Source organism: Mobula hypostoma, chromosome 8 (assembly GCF_963921235.1).
Source record: "Mobula hypostoma chromosome 8, sMobHyp1.1, whole genome shotgun sequence".
Taxonomy (NCBI): domain Eukaryota; kingdom Metazoa; phylum Chordata; class Chondrichthyes; order Myliobatiformes; family Myliobatidae; genus Mobula; species Mobula hypostoma.
The window spans coordinates 64,128,545-64,147,586 of record NC_086104.1 but is presented as its reverse complement, the minus strand read 5'-3'; the positions used below and the strand labels follow the sequence as shown (position 1 = coordinate 64,147,586).

Here is a 19,042-nt window from a genome sequence, read left to right as displayed (position 1 = left end):
TTGATGAGTCTTAACCGTCTTTGAAAACCGCGATTACTGTCAACAATCTCCCTGCTCCTAAACAATTGATTGAATAAGTCTTGAATTTTCTTTCCATAAATCAAAATATTATTTAATCTTGTTTATAAAGTTTGCTGACAATTTAGTCTATACGTTAATCCATTTAGTATTCTTCAATCTTTATTTTGCTCTCATTAAAATATTCAATTATGAATTAAAGTTGATGCGTTTAATTAACCCTAGTGTACTGTCAACAACGATTATTCCTGTTGATTGATGACTTGGCCTGCTCATTGCCGGCATTGTTTTTGAGCATCCAATATCTTTAGGACCTATGGCCAACACCAACGAGCACCGAAAGAAGATGCATGAACACGAGGGGCAGCTTTATTTTATGTTAATTGTGAGTGGTGTTGTATACTACTGGCTACAGAAACTAAACTGTTTTGTCAGCCTTTGAAAACATCACGCTCCCATTCCAATTTCATGATTTCTTCCCTCACCTCCCAGGCATATTAGAGCAACTTATTGCTGCTTTGATAGATAAAATCATCTACCATTAAATTTTATCTTTGACTGTCGGTATGTTTTGACACACCTGGGTTTTCATATTACATTTGATCCAAAACTCAGAACCTGGAATATCACGCTCTGAGAAATGTGCAGTCAGAGAGCCTGTAGGTAATATGCATGAAGCATTAAAAAGAAACTTAATCCAGGCATCCAACTCACCTTGCAATATGGCATATTAATTTGGGGACTTGAGCAGGTTTTGTGTGGTTATAATTGCTTTACGCTCATGTTAAATATCATTGAGCACAAAGTGGTTCATCGTATATAAGGTTGTATCACCTCCTATTGTAGAGCAAATGTTATATGTAAAAAGATACCACATGATCTATCAGGCCCCCTTTCTATTTCTATACTTGTAAAGGAACTGATTGTTTCTAATTTTAAGGACGAGTGGGATTCAGTAGGAACTTGAATACTGTTCCAAATGAGGATACCGGCTGAAATCTCCTGAGTTATTCCCACAGCTGCTTCTGCCATTCTAATGGAGCTCCTGAGAAAAATTGTACCTCTATTAGTTAGACTATTATTAAACTCAAACTAGAGACATGGTGCAGCTTTCTGGGGAAGATAGAGCAAATTGTGTCTTCAGTTGTTAGTGCAGAATGAAAGAGTGTGAACGAAGTTATACTCAACTCCAGCCCATTGAATTCACAGGAACCATTTAACACCATTAACCAAAAATAAATTTAAACCCTGGATCACGTGTCGTTGATGAAACACTTAGGCATTTTTTCATTCCAAGGTTAGAGGTTCTGTGTTTTACCCAGCTGCCCTGACAATCCAGTGAGCTCCCACAGCACAGATCAAGACTGAGGCCCAGAGCTTCCTAAAGTGATTTGCTTGTTCCTTCAGAGGTCCCGAGAAGCATGTGTTATTGCAGAGGTGTATCAGAGCAAAGCAACCTGCAATCATTAATTTCGTTTTACCTGCACTAAGAGAACAGACAGTGGCTGGCCCCAGTAGATTTGCCATCAAGTACAGGATCTGGTAGAGAAGAAACGGTCTTGAAACAGAAGGGTTTTTTCTTGAAGTTTCAAATCCATTACCCAGCAGCTCAATGATATTTGCGATTTTTGATGGGTCCCAGCGTCGCCGTTGGTTGAAGAACTCCTCGAATTCCCGAGGGGTGTTGGTGTACGAGTCGGAAGCTGCGCAGTACTCGATTCGCCAGCCCTGCTGCAGTAACAGGAGGCAAAGCCACCGGTCTTCACCTGCAGAGCACATGGTGACATCACTTTATAATGATATGCAACAAGGGAATAAATGGAGAACAGTTGTGAAGGAACTGTAAACGCTTGATATTTCAGGGCCTGTACTCACTGGAATTTAGAAGAAAGAGGGGGCATCTCATTGAAATCTATCAAATATTGAAAGCCGGGATATAGCAAACAGGGAGAGCATGTTTTCTATAGTGGGGGAGTCAAGCACCAAAGGCCACAGTCTCAGAATAGAAGGACATCCCTTTAGAAGAGAGATGAGGAAGAATTTCTTTAGCCAGAGGATGGTGAGCCATTACTACAGATGACTGCAGAAGCCAAGTCTTTGGGTATATTTGAAGTAGAGTTTAATAGCTTCTTGATTAGTAAGGGAATCAAAGATTACAGGAAGGAAGCATGAGAATGACGTTGAGAGGGATAAAATTCAGCCATGATGGAATGGTGGAGCAGACTTGATGGGCTGAATGGCCTAATTCTGCCCCTATCTCTTATGGTCTTATGGTTTAAATAGCAAAAAGCAGAATCAGTGGCAGCAGCTGCTCTTGAAAACTGTGTGAGGCGGTCAGCTGGGCTTCTGTTGTTTAATCCAGGAGGGAGGCCGAGGTCAGAATGGAGGAGAAATAGAGAATTGCTCCTGTGGGTGTTCTTTACGTAAAGTTGCAGAGGAACTTTATAACCGTCACAAACAGGTGGTTAACTAAGTTAACTGGTAGCTAATCATTGACAGGTTTGGAAACCGACAGAGAGACACAAGGCAGATGGATAATAATTGTCATAAAGTCATAGAAAGATACAGAACAGAAAGAGGACCTTTGATCCATCGGGTCCATGGGGACCATCACACGGCCACTGACTCTAATCCTACACTGATCCCATGTTTTATTCTCCGTACATTCTCATCACCTCTCTCCGGAATCTAATACTCAGCTGAACACAAGTGAACTATATGTCTGTGCGTACTTGGGTGTGTGAGGATTCTAGAGCAGTTGGGGTAAACGCATGTGGTCAAAAGGAGAAGGTACAAACTCCACACAGACAGCACCGAACCTGGGTCTCTGGCACTGTGTGGTAATGGCTCGACAAGCTGTGCCATCCTAAATGTAAAGGGATATTAAATGTGAGAATATTTTGAATAACTTGCATGATGAAATAAAATGTCACATTTTCAAGCTTAGCAAAATCACATTATGGCTGGATGAGCGGAGTAGAAGTTACAAAGAGATATCAATTGATAAAGGAAATGACCAGAACTATAATAAAAAGAGTTAAATACAGAGAGAGTGGGGTCATATCCTTTGCCCCAGTAAAAAATCCAAATATTTGAGGTAAATTCAGAGAATATATCTGAAGGGGTGAAATACAAGTGAATTGAAGTCATGCTATAATTATTCTGTACTTTGCTCTACTTAAACCCCACTAGGACAACCGGGACAGTTTTGAGCACCACATCAAGGAAGGAGTGTGCTTGGAACACAGGATATATTTACCACAAAAGTACCTTCACAACAGAGGCAAAGTTTAGCACCAACCAGCCCAAGTGCATTTAAAGGACTTCCTTATCACTGTGAACGAAAGGCAGGAGCAGTTGCTAAGGGCACTCTAGGATAAAATGTCAGCTTCAGAGTGGAGCTGACCATTGATGTATCCCAGCTTTAGAAAAATTTTGCCGGAGGTTTGGGTCAAAGTTTATAATTATTCTTTGAGTCCCCCAGATGTGGACTTCCAAGTCTTTGAAAGCACTCAACAGAAGACTTGCCTGCTCTGCTGAGTATTTCTGACTTCTCTCCTGCTCTCTCTGCACTCACAGTGAGCCACATTTACCTTGGTCATACTGGAGGTGCTCCAATGCAGTCGTGGGCTTCATTGTATATTTTTTCAGTACGTTGTCATCCATTAGAGCCGCTGCCCTGAACAAGCTGAAGCAGCCTGGAGTGCACAGCACGCAGCCTAACACGTGTTCAGATGTCTTATGGAGCCAGTGACTAACAGCATATTCAAACTTCTGGTACCATACCATAGGACCTAGGATACATCAAAATAATTTTGTAAAGGCAGTAATCATATACAGTCTGTGTAAATTTTATTAATTTATTGCACAAGAGTTGTTCACTGTGAATACTGTATTTCACATTTGTGTGCCCTTGCAAGTTCTAGTGACAGTTTTGACATCAGCACCTGTAACTGTAACAGGGATTTCCTATTTCCTTTATTGAAAGTACTTACTGCCACTTTGTTTTTTTTAATAGTTTTCTCATATTGAAAATACAGTCCTAGAGTATTCAATGGTGAAGATGAAATTTGGTAAATCTGTCATCAGTAATAAAATTGCAAAATCCCACAGGTAACTAACTCTGAAGTGAAAACAGAAAAAGTTGGAAATGTTAAGTAGTTCTGTGATTGCAGACCCAGTTTCAGTGGCTGAACAGGTGATATATTGACAAGATCAGCTCCTTTCCTGTTTCCTTCACCTTTTCTGATACTGGCCTGAATTTTAACCCTCCTGGGCAGGTGATTGGTGTGTGGCAGCTTAAATCCTACCCCTGGATGTGGACCTGAGGGATTCCTCTTCTACCAGCTGATTTATCCCCTCAGGCATGCAGGAACTGTGTGGATGAAAATCCATAAGAACATGAAAAGGACACTTTTATGTGTACTTCATCTACTTGGAATGTACAGTTACATTGAGAACAAACAAGATGGAGACAGGAAGTGGGCTAATCACCACTCAAGGCTTTTCCATCATTCATTTTGATAATAGCTGCTCTGTATCTTAAACAATATAACTTTCCAATGGTCTGTAAACATGAAACCATCTGCCCTCTTTGCCTCTGTAGGAGTGTTTGGATTGTGATGCTTTTGGTGAGACCGTGCGAGCTTAAAGAGAGATCAGGGCCTTTTGGAAATTTTTGGCAGGCTGCAATAATCACAAGAGGTCATCATTTGGCAAGGCTGCGTGAGTTTTAAAAAGGATGGGGCCTTTCAGAACTTTTCAGCAGATGCAATTCTAGTGATCTTTTAGGTGCTTGGCAGGGGCCAATAAAATTTAGCGAGGTACAAGTGGAGCAGCCATTGCGGGAGTGGCCATTGTGTGAGTGGGCCAGTGTGAGAGTGGTCATGCTCAGGCGAGAACAGGTGAGGTTTGATCTTAAGCCTGGGAGCTTAGAGGTACAACAGGAGCAGGCAGGATGGTAGTTCAGAGAATGGAATGCTTCCCCTATGAGATGTGGGATTTCAGGGTACCTAACAGTCTCCCTGGTGACTGCATCTGCAGGAAGTGTACACAACTTCAGTTCCTGACTGACAAGGTCAAAGAACCGGAGCTAGAGCTAGATATACTCAGGACCATCGGGAGGCCGAAAACCTCATAGATGAGACTTTTCACAAACAAGAGAAAATCTGCGGATGCTGGAAATCTGAGCAACATGCACGAAATACTGGAGGAACTCAGCAGGCCAGGCAGCATCTAGAAAACGAGTACAGTCAACGTTTTAGGCTGAAACCTTTCAGCAGGGCTGTGATTTTTACTAAGGTGGTCATGCCCAGAGTGCGGGCATCAGATAGAAGATGGGTGACTACCAGAAGAAAAAAGGGGAATAAGTGGTCACTGCTGGGTCCCCTGTGGCCATTCCCCTCAGCAACAAGTATTCTACTTTGGATAGTGCTGTGGGGGTTTGAGGAATGACCTATCAGGACAACACAGCAGCAGCCAGGCCAGGGGCACAGTGTTGGCTCTAAGGCTCAGCAGGGAAGGGTAAAGACAGGCAGAGTGATAGTGATAGGAGATATGATAGTTAGTCGTCAGAAAGCAGATTCTGTGACTGCAAATTTGAAACCAGGATGGTGTGCTGCTTCCTAGGTGCTACGGTCCAGGATGTCAGAGAGTGCCAGCAGAAAATTCTCAAGGGAGGGTGTAAAGCCTGAGGTTGTGGTGCACATTGATACCTACGACATAGGTAGAAAAGGGGAAGAGGTCCTGAGCAGTGAGTATTGGGAATATGGTAGAAGATCTTGTTATACAGTTAGAGATTGGCAGGTATGACATTGTGGGCATCACTGAGTCGTGGGTGAAAGAAGATCACAGTTGGGAGTTTACCATTCAAGGATGCTCCTGGTATCAAAAGAACAGGCAGGTAGGCAGAGAGGGTGGGATAGCTCAGAGAGGTGACATAGGAACAGAAGAGTTAGGAAACTCTTAAGAAACTGAAAGGGTAAAAAGAGCCTGATGGAAGTTAGCTACAGGCTTCCGAACAGTAGCCAAAATGTGAGATATCAATTTCAATGGGAGATAGAAAAAACATGCAATAAGGGCAATGTTATGATAGTCATGTGGGATTTCAATATGCAGATATATTAGGAAAATCAGGTTGGTTCTGAATCACAAGAGAGGAAATTTGTAAAATGCCTAAGATATGGTTTCTTAAAGTAGTTTGTGGTCAAAACCGCTAGCAGAAAGTCAATTCTACATTGGGTTATGTGTAATGAACTAGATTTGATTGGGGAGGTTAAGTTAAAAGAATCCTTAGGAGACAGTGATCTTAATATGAAAAAATTCACACTGCAATTTGAGAGGGAGAAGATGAAGTCAAATGTATCAGTATTACAATGGAGTAAAGGGTACTACAGAGGCATGAGAGAGGAGTTGGCCAAAGTTGATTGGAAAGGGACACTAGCAGAGATGATGGCAAGACAGAAATAGCTGGAGTTTCTAGGCGCAACTCGGAAGACACAGGGTAAATACATCCCAAAGATGAAGAAGTATTCTAAGGGGAGGATGAGGAAACCATGGCTAACAAGAGAAGTGAAAGCCAACATAAAAGCAAAAAGTTAGTGGGAAGTTAGAGGATTGGGGAGCTTTTTAAATCTGACAGAAGTCAACTAAGAAAAACCGTAAGGGGATAAAAGATGAAATATGAATGTAGCTAGCCAATAATATAAAAGAGGATATAAATGTTTTTTTTTTCAAATATATAAAGAGTAAAAGAGAGGCAGGAGTGGATATTGGATCACTAGAAAATGATACTGGAGTGGTAGTAATGAGGGACAAACTTATTAAGTATTTTGCATCAGTCTTCACTGTGGAAGATACCAGCAGTATGCCAGAAATTCAAGACTGTCAGAGGAAGAAGTGAGTGTAGTTGCTACTACTAGAGAGAAGGTGCTTGGGAAACAGAAAGGTCTGAAGTTAGATAAGTCACCTGAACCAGATGGATTGCACCCCAGGGTTGTGAAAGCTGAAGACATTATGGAGTTATTATAAATGATCTTTCAATAATCACTGGATTCTGGAATGGTTCTGGAGGACTGGAAAATTGCAAATGTCACTCCACTCTTTAAGAAGGGAAGGAGGCAGATGGAATGAAATTACAGGCCACTTAGCCTGACTTCAGTGGTTAGGAAGATGTGGGAGCCTATTTTTAAGGATGAGGTTTCAGGGTACTTGGAGGGACATGAAAAAGTAGGCCAAAGTCAGTATGGTTTCCTTAAGAGGAAATCTTACCTGAAAAATCTGTTGGAATTCTTTGAGAAAATAACAGGCAGGATAGACAAAGGAGAGTTAGTTGATGTTGTGTTCTTGGATTTTCAGAGGCCTTTGACAAGGTGCCGCACATTTTGCTGCTTAACAAGATAAGAGCCCTGGTATTACAGGGAAGATACCAGGGTGGGTAGAAGATTGGATGACTGGCAGGAGGCACAGAGTGGGAATAAAGGGGGCCTGTTCTGATTGTAGTGTTCTGCAGGATTCAGTATTGTGACCACTTCTCTTTTTGTTATTTGTAAATGATTTGGATGACGGAATTGATGGCTTTGAGACCAAGTTTGCAGACGATACAAAGATAGCTGGAAGGGAAGTCAGTGTTGAGAAAGCAGGGAGCCTGCAGAATGATTTGGACTTATTGGGAGAATGGGCAAATAAGAGACAAATGAAATTTAGTATAGGAAACTGTCTGGTCAAGCACGTTGGTCGAAAGAATAAAGGTACATACTATTTGCTAAGTTGCAAGCAAATTCAAAAATCAGAGGTGTAAAGTGACTTGGCTTCCATGTGCAGGATTCTCTAAAGGTTAAATTGCAGGTTAAGTCAGTGGTAAGAAAAGCAAATGTAATATTAGTACAGTATTCATTTTGAGAGTACTGTAATATCAGAGCGAGGATGTGATGCTGAAGCTTTTTAAGGTGCACTTGGAGTATTGTGAGCAGTTTTGGGCCCCTTATCTAAGAAAAGATGTGCTGGCATTGAAGAGAGGGGCCAGAGGAGGTTTTCACAAATGATTCTGGGAACGAATGGATTAACGTATGAGGAGCATTTGATGGTTCTGGGTCTGTACCCGCTGGAATTTAGAAGAATGAGAGGGAATCTCATTGAAATCTGTTGAATATCGAAAGGCCTAAATAGAGTGAATGTGAAGAAGATGTTTCTTACAATGGGTGAATGTAGGACCAGAGGGCAGTGCCTCATAATGTAGGGAAGTCCATTTAGAACAGAGATGAGGAGGAATTCCTTTAGCCTGAGGGCAATGAATCTATTGAACTCATTGCCACGGACAATTGTGGGATGCCAAGTCACTGAGTATATATGAAGCAGAGGTTGATAGGTTCATGGCTAGTCAGGGTGAAGGTGGGAAAATGGGGTTGAGAGGGACAATAAATCAGACATGGAGCAATCTTGATGGCTGAGTGTCCTAATTCTGTTCTTATGTTTTATGGTCTTATGGTCAGAGTCACGTGGTGTCCCCTTCTTAATAATTTATATTTTCAGACATCATCTGGGACATTTGAATTTATAGTTAGTCTTAAAGTTTCAACATAAAAATAATTTGTTATCTGCCTCAAACAGAATCCCAATACCCATTTCTGAATATTTTTAAATAATTTCCCACTTGGGTCAATGAAGTACACTATTATTATTAAGTTGCTGTATACCAATGTATTCAAGGAGAAGTTGCAAACATTCATTTGCTAGAGTGAGAGCCGAATTGTCAAAGAAACTCATAAACTTCTTGGCAATGATTTGGGGAAACTCTGAACAACATGCCATTTGCAAATGTTGACTTTTTAGACCCTTTCTTCATTGTTAATTAGTCAGGCTGCTGCTCACAATGTAAAAAATGTTTGCTTTTCTTTAATTCTGCCTGCTCCCATTAACTTGTGTTGGGCATGTGGCCAAGTGGTTAAGACGTTCGTCTAGTGATCTGAAGGTCGCTAGTTCGAGCCTCAGCTGTGGCAGCGTGTTTGTGTCCTTGAGCAAGGCACACATTGCTCTAGTGTCTGTGTGAGGAGCGGCACCCCACACAGACTTCCAATCTGCGCCTTGTAAGGCATGAAAATGCCTGACGCAGGCCTCTCATGGTCTGAGTTGACATTCCCTCCTCCTCTCTCCATTAACTCCTCCCAGCCTGCACATGCAGGCACCTCCTAGTCTCCATGCAGATAATAGGATTTACCTGCCACTCATTCCAGACTCATAACCTGCAGCCTATTTAGCCCCAGTTCTCATCCTCACTCCTTGTGCACTCATTGAACCAGCTGACCTCAAACAATTGCTCCCAGCTTTCACTCTTCCTGCCTAAAGTTTACCTTGCTGTGTTTAATTTCTGTTTTGCGGATCCTTGAGGCTTGCTGTTTGGTTGTCTACTATTGAAGTTATTGTTCACTGCCGAATCATCTCTGCTGCTGTGCTTCTGGGTGAGTCCTTCTCTACAGTTCCTGACAGGATGAGTGAAGCAATGATTAATCCAGCAGAGTATGCTTCTCTCAAGGAGGTTGCCGCTGATATGAACACATGATGCGGAAACAGCGGGAAACATTGGCCACCTGTCTGCCACTTTCATCCAGCTCTCTGTCTCAGTGCAGCAACTCCATGCCAGTGAACCCCCCCCCCCGAGTCCCGAATTGCCATGCCTGTACACTTCATTGGATCTCCAACCCAATGCTACAACTTCCTGTCCCAGTGTGTTTGACTCTTCGAATTTCAACTCTCTCTGTACCCTACAGGCCTGCCCATGATCACCTTCCCTATCTGTCTCTTGACTGGCCGAGCTCTTACCTGGGACATAAAACTGATATCTGCAACAATATGAAGATTTTGCCGCTCTGGTGCTCCAGGTTTTCGACCATCCGGGAAGCGGAAAGGAGGCAGTGGATTTCATACTTCACCTATGCTGAGTCTTATGCTCTATGCTGGAATACACAGTGAAAATCAGGACCCTCGAGGTGGAGTGCATCTGGAATGTGGAACTGCTGCTGGCCCATTACCATCACAACCTCTCAGAGTGCTTGAAAGACAAGCTGTCTACCCAGGAGATGCTCACTGATCTCAAAAGCCCTCTGGCTCTCCGTTTTGACAGGTGTCTTATGGAATGAATTTCCTGACCATCATCAATGCTGCCAGAACCCGGGCAGCTAAGGAGAGCATCCATCATTCCCCAAGAGCATGAGCGTCAGTGGAAAAACAACCTGTGCACCTACAGCGGACCAGCCCACAACCAACACATCACATGGCCACAGCATCTGGGAAAACGGTACCTCCAGGAAGAGATGAGCGGCTTCCTGTCTGAAAACTCTCCCCAGCCTCTTGTTCCAGCACCATAGCCCATCTCACCCTCTCTGTCCTCTTCCACACTTTGCCGGCCCTACTTGCACAGGAAGCTCTGGTGCACAGAAAGGTTTCTGGATCGGACTGTGTGTGCAGTTTGGACTCCCTACTGAACCTACCTCTCACCTCCTCAACATCACAGCCATTGATAGATGTCCTTTGGGGTGTGGGACACAGCCTGTGAACATAAGCACCATGAGTCCATCTAATTCTTTCTGAGCAACTCACCCAACACTCCTCTCAACCTGGACTACTCATGCCTCTCCATTCACGACCCTCACTTTGCCTCGTCGTCTAGTGCCCTGCTGAGTTTGGGACTGATCTGCCTGCACCCTCAGTTGACTTCACCTGTAAGTCCATAAAGAGAGAGGAAACCCTCGACCTCACCAAATTCCCATGGGAATATCAAAACTTAGCCATGGCCTTCAGTAAAATAGAAGCCAGCATCCTACTGCTTCACAGACTACACGAAGGCATGAACAGCTGCCTCCCAGGCACCGCACTTTCCCAAAACCATCTTTGCTCCCTCTTTCCTCCTGAGTGAGCCATGAATGACTTATCGCCCATCCTCGTTCCCGGCTGGTGCAGGATTCTTCTACGCCAAAAAGAAAGATGGGGATCTTCAAACCTGCATTGATTACTGTGGATTATGAACCATTGCCCTCGATGGAAAGTCTATTTGAAACACTCCATGGGGCCAAGATCTTCACCAGACTGGATCTACGGAGCACAAACAACCTAATCCACATCTGCCAGGGGGATGAGAGGAAGCCAGCTTTCAGAACACCCACCTACAAATGCCTGGTAATGCCATTCAAACTTTCCAACAATCCAGCTGTTTTCAGAACCTTCACTAACAAGATCCTCTGAGGCATGCTACACAGGTATCCTCCAAGACCACATCTGTCATGTCTACTCCGTCTTTCAGCATCTCCTCAAAAACTAACTGTACTGCAGGTTAGAAAAGTGCCAGTTCCAACCTCAGTCCTCTATTCCCTGGCTTGTGTCCTGTCACTCCAGGCATAACCACGGACTAGAGAAAGCATAGACTGTCATTGAGTGGCCCCAACAGCACATTTTCAAGCAGCTGCAGCACCTTTTGGGGCTCTCCAACTTCTACCACTATATCATCAGAAATTACAGCCAGATCACTTCTCCTCTTGACTCTCTCACCAAGTCACCTACCTCACTGCATACAGAAAATGCAATGGGATCAAATAACACTTGAGCAATGGCATGGAAGACCTATGATGCCAGAAATACACCTCTGGCCAAGCTTTTCCAGAACAATCACAATACTGGCATCTTGTGACAATGTGAACAATTGTCCAGATAAATCCTGTTCTCAGAAAACAGGAAAACTGAATGGAGTTAATTACCACTCTGACAGCCCATTCTCTTTCATCAGCAAAGTAAAAGGTGCCAGCTTTGGTTCAAGTTCACTCCAAAGAGCTGAATTCTGCAGCAGACCATCTTTGACATCAAAGCAGCATTTGATTGAGTGCATCTTCAATGGGTATTGGAAAGCAAACACTCCAGTTTACACAAAGAAAGATGGACAAGGTTGTTGTATGTCAATCATCCGGTCAGACAGGTCATAAATGCTGAAGTTCCTCAGGGCAGTGCCCTAAGGCAGAGATGATGATGATTGCTGGTGACTGCAAAATGTTCAATCCTGTTTGCAAGAAAACTTGGACAATGTTTAGGCATGGGCTGATAATTGTAACATCTGTATTGCAAAGGTACCAAGAAATGGCCATTTCCAGCAAGAGGGACACCAGATATTCTGTAGATGTTGGGAATCTTGAACAACACACACAAAATGCAGAAGGAACTTGGCAACTCGGGCAGCATCAATGGAGGGAAATAAACACTTGATGTTTCAGGCCAAATCCTTCATTCAGTCCTAATGAGTTCCTGCAGCATTCTGTCCTCACATGAAATATTTCACAGTCACTCTTCCTTGCTAAGTCTAAATGGTGGAACCAACTACAAATTCCCTGTGGGAATACCTTTACCAATAGGAATGTCTAAGGTTCAAGAAGGTGGCTCACAAAGGACAGTGCCCTTCACAAGGGTAATTAGGAATGGAAATAAATTCTGGCTTTGGCAGTGAAGCCCAAAGCCCGAAAAATAATAAAAATAATCAGTTTGGATCCCAGGCAGCTTGTAGTGATATAAATGATTCTCCTACCGAGTCCGACTGGGTGTATTCGCCCACAGGCAGCTCCGACTTTAGGGTACCTTCTGAGTCTGTCAATCAGCAGAGTTACAGCAGATGGCTGGAATTCAATGTCCCCATCCAGAGTCAAAATATATGTGTTCTTTTTCTCTGTCTGTAAAGTAAACAGTTTAGTTAAATCAGAAATTTAATCTCCGGTCTACTCAACAGGTCTACCAATCATTCAATTCCTACTCACCTCCAACCTTCCCAGAATTTTAGTTCCATCCTCTGGATGTAGATGTTGGCATATAAAGTGCTTCCTATACAGTCTCCAGCCCAGCAGGTAGTACATACACATCACCTGGACAGAAAATGTACTGGTTAAAGATTTGGAAAGAGACAGATTGGAACAGGAAAATGAATCAGCTGCCACTCTGGCTATCACTAAATGAAAGGCTCATGAAGATTGCAATCGGCATGAACACAGAGATAGAGACCTTCCTCAGCAGAGGGAAGCTCCATTTTTTAATATCATCTTGTCTTCAGCCAGTACAGAGACTGTTGCCAAGCCTGATAACAGTGCCTGGTAATTCAAAGCTGTTCGCTTCAGGGTAAAGCTCTTGAAAATGTATTTACCATGGAAGAAAATGCAATAATCACCATTTCTAGGTTATTTCACAACCCCAAAAATTCAACTGACCATATCCTGATATATTGGGATGAGATTTCCACTTCAGACACCCATCCCATTCACTTCCTTGGCACACACAGTTCTGAACATCACATGGAAAATCAGGGTGTTTGAGTGGCTACCATCAGGACAAGTCATTCTCAATCAAATTGTTCCACACAATGCGGTGTCAGAATGGAACCTCATTAAAATAATCCCCATACAATCCTTTGATCGTATGGCTATATCACTGCTTTCCCTTCACAATACTGAAGCACTCCTTCTCCCTGACCTTCACCCACCCATCCTCCCATTCCCAAACCCTCGACCAGCATGGATACCAACCACCACAACCACTGGTCTCTCTCATCTCCCCTCAAACCTTCACTCATCCAAGCAGATACCTTGTCTCAAACTCCCCAGTTACCTCACATGCCCGTGAGAACTGCAATGAAGGCCCCAGCAGACCCATACCACGATCAGGCCTATCACCTTTCATCCTCTCCTCCTGAGACGCAGCCTCAAGCCCATGCCTACAAAAGTGCGGTCTCTTGCACGTAAGTTCTATGTAGCACTAACAGGCCATCCAAGTTTACTTTCAACCAAACCATGAATGTACGAGAGCCTTCGTGCATCGAGTTTGTAAGCTAAGGTATAATTTTTTAGAGATGGGTGCCAATGAACAATTGTCTCTTTAGACGGAATTTGAACATGTTGCCTGAAGAACCACCTCCACTGTTCCACTCTAATGGATGGATTGAGACATTACTGAGTATAACCAGTGAAAACATGGATTGAAAACACTCTGCAGAAGATTCTGTGGTCATATTTGTGGCTTGCCTTGAGTAAATCAGCAATATCAGCAATTATTTAGGGAAAAGTATGCATGAAAAAATAAATAGAACTGCTAGAGAAAAGTATCTGCAGGACAAAGACCATTGAATCCAGCCATCACCTTAAAAATTCTCGGCTGTCAGGCATTGTTGTTTTTCAGATCAATACCAGCATGCACTATGATTAGCTAACATGGAGTTAAACCCTGGAATAAATTGAGGAGCTCCTGGAACATAGCTAGATGAGCAAAGATCACATGAATGGTTTTCTGCATCAGCACTGATCTGGAATACCTCAGAAAAATAATGGTATCAGTTTGGAAATTTGAAAGTTATTGAAAAAAAAAGTCGGTAATTTTTGATGAAATATACCATAGTTGATATTTTTTGATAGAATGTATCTCAGGGAATTAGTGAACAGTTGATTATCAGTTATTCTGTCCTAGATTTTCCAATATTGATGCTGAAATATTAACTTCCCAGCTTAAATGCTAGTACTTAATATGGTAGTCAATTGCATTTTTCATTGAATTTCACTAGAGAAAGCATGAGAGAAAAAAAACATTTAGGCATGTGCCTCTCTGCCAGACCCTCGGAATAATATTCATATGGGTACTCCCAAAGGGATGGACATGGCTCAGTTTTCCCCAGCATTAAACCCCTCAATTTCTTTTTGGTAATGGACACTCTGCGAGACCCAAGCTTTGGAAGCCAGGTGGAAGCTCTGCAGCAGGTATCCCCACAAACTTACTCTTCAGCGAAATTTAGCAGGGTTGGAGTCGACAGCTTGGCTGATATACTGCTGGTCACAGAGCCCATCTATTACACCACTGAGTCTAAGACCCAGTCCTTAAATAGGAAGTTAGAACATTTCAAAACTTAAATTCCAGCTTTGCTCTTTGCAAGAGAAGTAACTAAAAGGGCAATACAAAAGTTTTACAAAGTTAATGCTGAGGTCACTGGCCATTGAGTTAAATGCCTAATTGTTTCATTACAGCAAACCAAAGTTTTACATCGAACCTGTGACCATCTTTTACGGTTCTGAACAAACTCTATGTCTTTCAGATGGACGTGTAGACCATTTCCACAAGGTAAGGTGTAGGAGAGTCGTCCTCCATAGGGAGTGGAGATCACTTTTGTTCCTGAAGCATCATTTTCATCTTTCTCTGAAGAGCTTCTGGAGGTGGTTGTTTGAAATATTCTAAAACAACAGAGATCTTATTAATCACAAGGAAATAGTGACCACATCCTTTATTATTTATGGAGTGATGTATCTGGGAGCACAGAGGTTGTCTCAGTTTACACATAGCATTTCTCACTACTTTGGGAAATCTCCAGCTACAGTTTAAGCACAAAATGTCTGTCTTATCTACAGTGAAGGACCGATCTGACAGTAGAGCCAGGCTGCGATAAGACTTTGTCCACTGAACTGCATGTCTCACATACTTGGGCAGATATTTATGTTCCCAGTGCAAGCCTATTCAATTACATAGATTTACTGAAAGATAGATATCCAGATGTACTTTGGCAGATGTTTTAATTAATGTTGAATGCATTGTGAATGCTCTTCCCACTGGAAGCATGTGCCGACCAACCAGCTGAAGTGTTCAAAGATATCTTCAATCTCAAACTGCTGTGGTCTGAGGTTCTCACCTGCTACAAAAAGGCAGCAATTATGCCAGTACCCAAGAAGAGTACCAGTATCATAGGTTATGTCTAAAATTAATTCCTGCCTGAAGAAGGATCATGACTCCCGCAATTTGCCTACTGCTGAAATAGTTCTACAGTGGACAAAGTCTCACTGATTCTCCACTCAGCTTTGGAGCATCAAATAACAACCAAAATTATATTAGCATGCTGGTTATCAATTATAGGATAACATTTAATACCATTATCCCCTCAGTATTAAGGACCAAATTTTTAAACTTGGGCCTTTATATTTTCCTCTGCAACTGAATCCTTGACTTTCTCATTGGGAGATCACAGTCAGTGCGTATTAGTAATGATATCTCCTCGCTGTCAATCAACACAAGTGCACCACAATGATGCGTTCTTAGTCTACTCTAAGTCTGCTCTACTCTCTCTGTGCTAATGACTGTGTGGCTATGCATAGCTCAAATATCATCTATAAGTTTGGCAATGACACCACTGTTGTTGGTAGAATTTCAGATGTTGACAAGGAGGAGATAGATTGACTTGTTGAGTGGTATTGCAACAACAGCAACCTTGCACCAAACTTGAGCAAGACCAAGGGATTAATTGTGGATAAGGAAGAAGAAGTCGGGAGAACACACACAAGTCCTCATTGAGGGGTCAATGGTGAAAAGGGTGAGCAGATTCAAGTTGCTCCTTAATGCGAGTCGGGCAGGTAGTTACTTATGAAAGTTAAGGGGCTTTTGGAAGGAAGTCATGGGCTGTCATGGCATTTTAGAGAGCAGGAAGGATTTCTGTAAATGGGCACTGTCACTGCCCCTGGACCAATGGATTAGCAGCCATTAAGTTGGCACTGGAGTTCTTCTGTCATTATTCTATGACTTAGCCTAGTCATTGAAATTCCATCATTTGGAACTGAAGAAGTTCCAGCTGCCCACATCTGAGCCAAATGAAAACAGGAACTTGGGGACCAGCAGATGTAAGGCAATATATTATTCTCCATGTGCTTTTTTTTCTCTCCACTCACCCCATTTTTTGAGCACAAGCAAGATGTTAGTCAAATGAATAATACTCCATGTTGTTGCTTCCAATGAACAAACTAACACTGGAAGAAACCACTTTGGCTCTATGTTTCATGGTGGTAAATGGGACCTCACAATTGCAATGTTCAGACCCCAGAAATGAACAAACTAACTAAAGTGAAATTTAAGCATTTTCTAGAGGTAAGTTTCCTGCAAGTTCTTGATTATTAGAAGCCAAACTCAGGAGAGAAGAATCATTTCCATACCTGTAGTTTTCATCTATTGCTTTGATGAGCGACTCCGCATATTCATTGATAACTCTCTTCCTGGTGCCCGCCTCTTTATTTGTAACATTCCTGAAAGCATCATCGAACATAATGTGGACTTCAAAGTCAAAGTTGTCATCACTTTTATCCAAAGTCTTCCATCGCTTTCCCCTGAATCTGTCCAACCTGTTGGCGAACATATAAATGGATTCACAAGATGTTACCAACATCAGTCCCGCTGAGAGGGGTAATGACGGTTAAATGAGGAAAGAGCATGTGCCCGAAGCCTGATCATTGAAGATGTATTTACTAAATCTATAGCATTTAAATGCAGCGCACTGTATTCTACTCAGGAAAACACGTGAAGTAACACAGCTTGGTATTCACTCTTTAGTTCATTTGGGAATTATAATACTCACAATAAATATCTGCAGGAGCTAACATCTAACTAGAGCTTATCTCCTACAAACCACAACACATTAATTGAAATAATATTAAACAATAGTGTGGCTCACAGCCAGACTGAGAGGAACTGAGACATCATTAGTAGAGAGAATGGTGACACCCAGTTATACAACAACCTCCAAACTGGATGAGGAACTGGCAAATGAAATATGGGTAGTGATTAAAAACTTAATGTTTCAAAACACGGTGCTCCTTTAGAGACTGATCAATACACATTTAATTACCCTTTATGTACTGGAGAAATAAATTAAATTAGATAAGTAGATAGCTCATCCCAAGTACCTGAACAATGAAGATATTAAATGTAACATTTCTTCTGCTGTTTCATGCCACAAGGTAACACACACGTAAATCATCAGATCTTCTCTTCTACTTTTTCTGCTAAATAGAAAAAAAATTAATGAAACAGTCCGTTTGGAATTTTGGGTGTTATGCATTATGGTTTACTTGTGAATATTGGTTATACTGTAGCATTTTGCCTCAAAGGTTCAAACCCCACTCGAGGCTGATACAGCCCTACCATACACATTTCCGAAGGCAAGAGTTGGCTTACAGGTGATGGTATCCTAGGAAGAGCTGCTGACTTCTCTCTTGAAGAATGTCAAAAACACTGACTAAGAAATCATTGTAGCAATGTTGAAAACTAATTAATTTGTGGAGGAAGTGTTTTAATGATGTGATAGAATCCCATAAATTCAGTTATGTCGAACATACTGTAAAAACTATTATGACTGTGTGAATATTCAACAAGAATGCTATTTTATCAGCACCTGTCACTTTGACAGATGGCTCACTTTCTTAGAGGAAAACGGAGAGGGCAGATGCTCGAACATAGAAAAAGCAGGGGAAGAACTGATTAAAATGCTAGTCAAAAATGAAAGGTTCTCTTTTTTAAGGAGGAGTGGAAAAAGGGGGCCCAGAGGAACTTCCAGGTTTGGAATCTAGGTATTCGAGACTTGACCTCCAGTGACAGGAACGTGCAATGAGGGATGCACAGGATGCTAGAGGTAGGGTCATGGAAAGTCTAGCTGCCTGAGGTTGAGGGACTTGACGTAGTTGCAAGGATGGAGACATTTTCCACACAACTCTGTGGCTACAAGAATAAATATCCTAAGTTTGAGATGTTGTGGAAACCACATCTATTATAAGCCAACAAGGTAAGTCATGCCATGGTGCAGGACTCTGAGCTGTACAGGAGCACGTGGGGAATAGTTGTTCTGAAGCAAATAAGAGAGAGAGACTCGACAAAGACATGACTAAGGGTGCCATGTAAGACTGGAGCAGTGGCTGCCAACATTATCCAAGTGAATTTAGAACTGGTTACTTTATTCCCCAAGAGGGATCGGTGTCAGTGGTAAAGTTGGGTTTACCAGGACACTATCTGTTTAACCCAAAGTTGATCTGGTGAAAACACTAAACTGGAGTCAGGGATCAAAGATAATGGCAGCAGGAGAGTGTTTAGCTGAGGGTCTTCTGTTGTTGGGAAGATGGGAAGAGTGAAACATGCTCCAGTGATGAGATAGATTGGCAAAGTCCTGCCAAGGAATGATTGGGGGAGAGGTGAGGGGGTGGGGGAGAAAATACTG

At 42.4% G+C, this 19,042-nt stretch overlaps 1 protein-coding gene across 1 annotated transcript in view; it reads right to left on the bottom strand.

The window, feature by feature from the left end:
- LOC134351149 (chitin synthase chs-2-like) overlaps window positions 1-19,042 on the bottom strand; it is an 88,414-nt gene that overhangs the window by 38,542 nt on the left and 30,830 nt on the right. The window contains exons 3-8 of the mRNA XM_063057264.1: window positions 16,992-17,177; window positions 15,071-15,251; window positions 12,804-12,908; window positions 12,578-12,719; window positions 3,612-3,812; window positions 1,500-1,784 (exon numbers count right to left, since the gene is read on the bottom strand). Of these exons, the coding sequence (XP_062913334.1) occupies window positions 1,500-1,784; window positions 3,612-3,812; window positions 12,578-12,719; window positions 12,804-12,908; window positions 15,071-15,251; window positions 16,992-17,177 (1,100 nt within the window). The remainder of the gene's footprint in view (window positions 1-1,499; window positions 1,785-3,611; window positions 3,813-12,577; window positions 12,720-12,803; window positions 12,909-15,070; window positions 15,252-16,991; window positions 17,178-19,042) is intronic.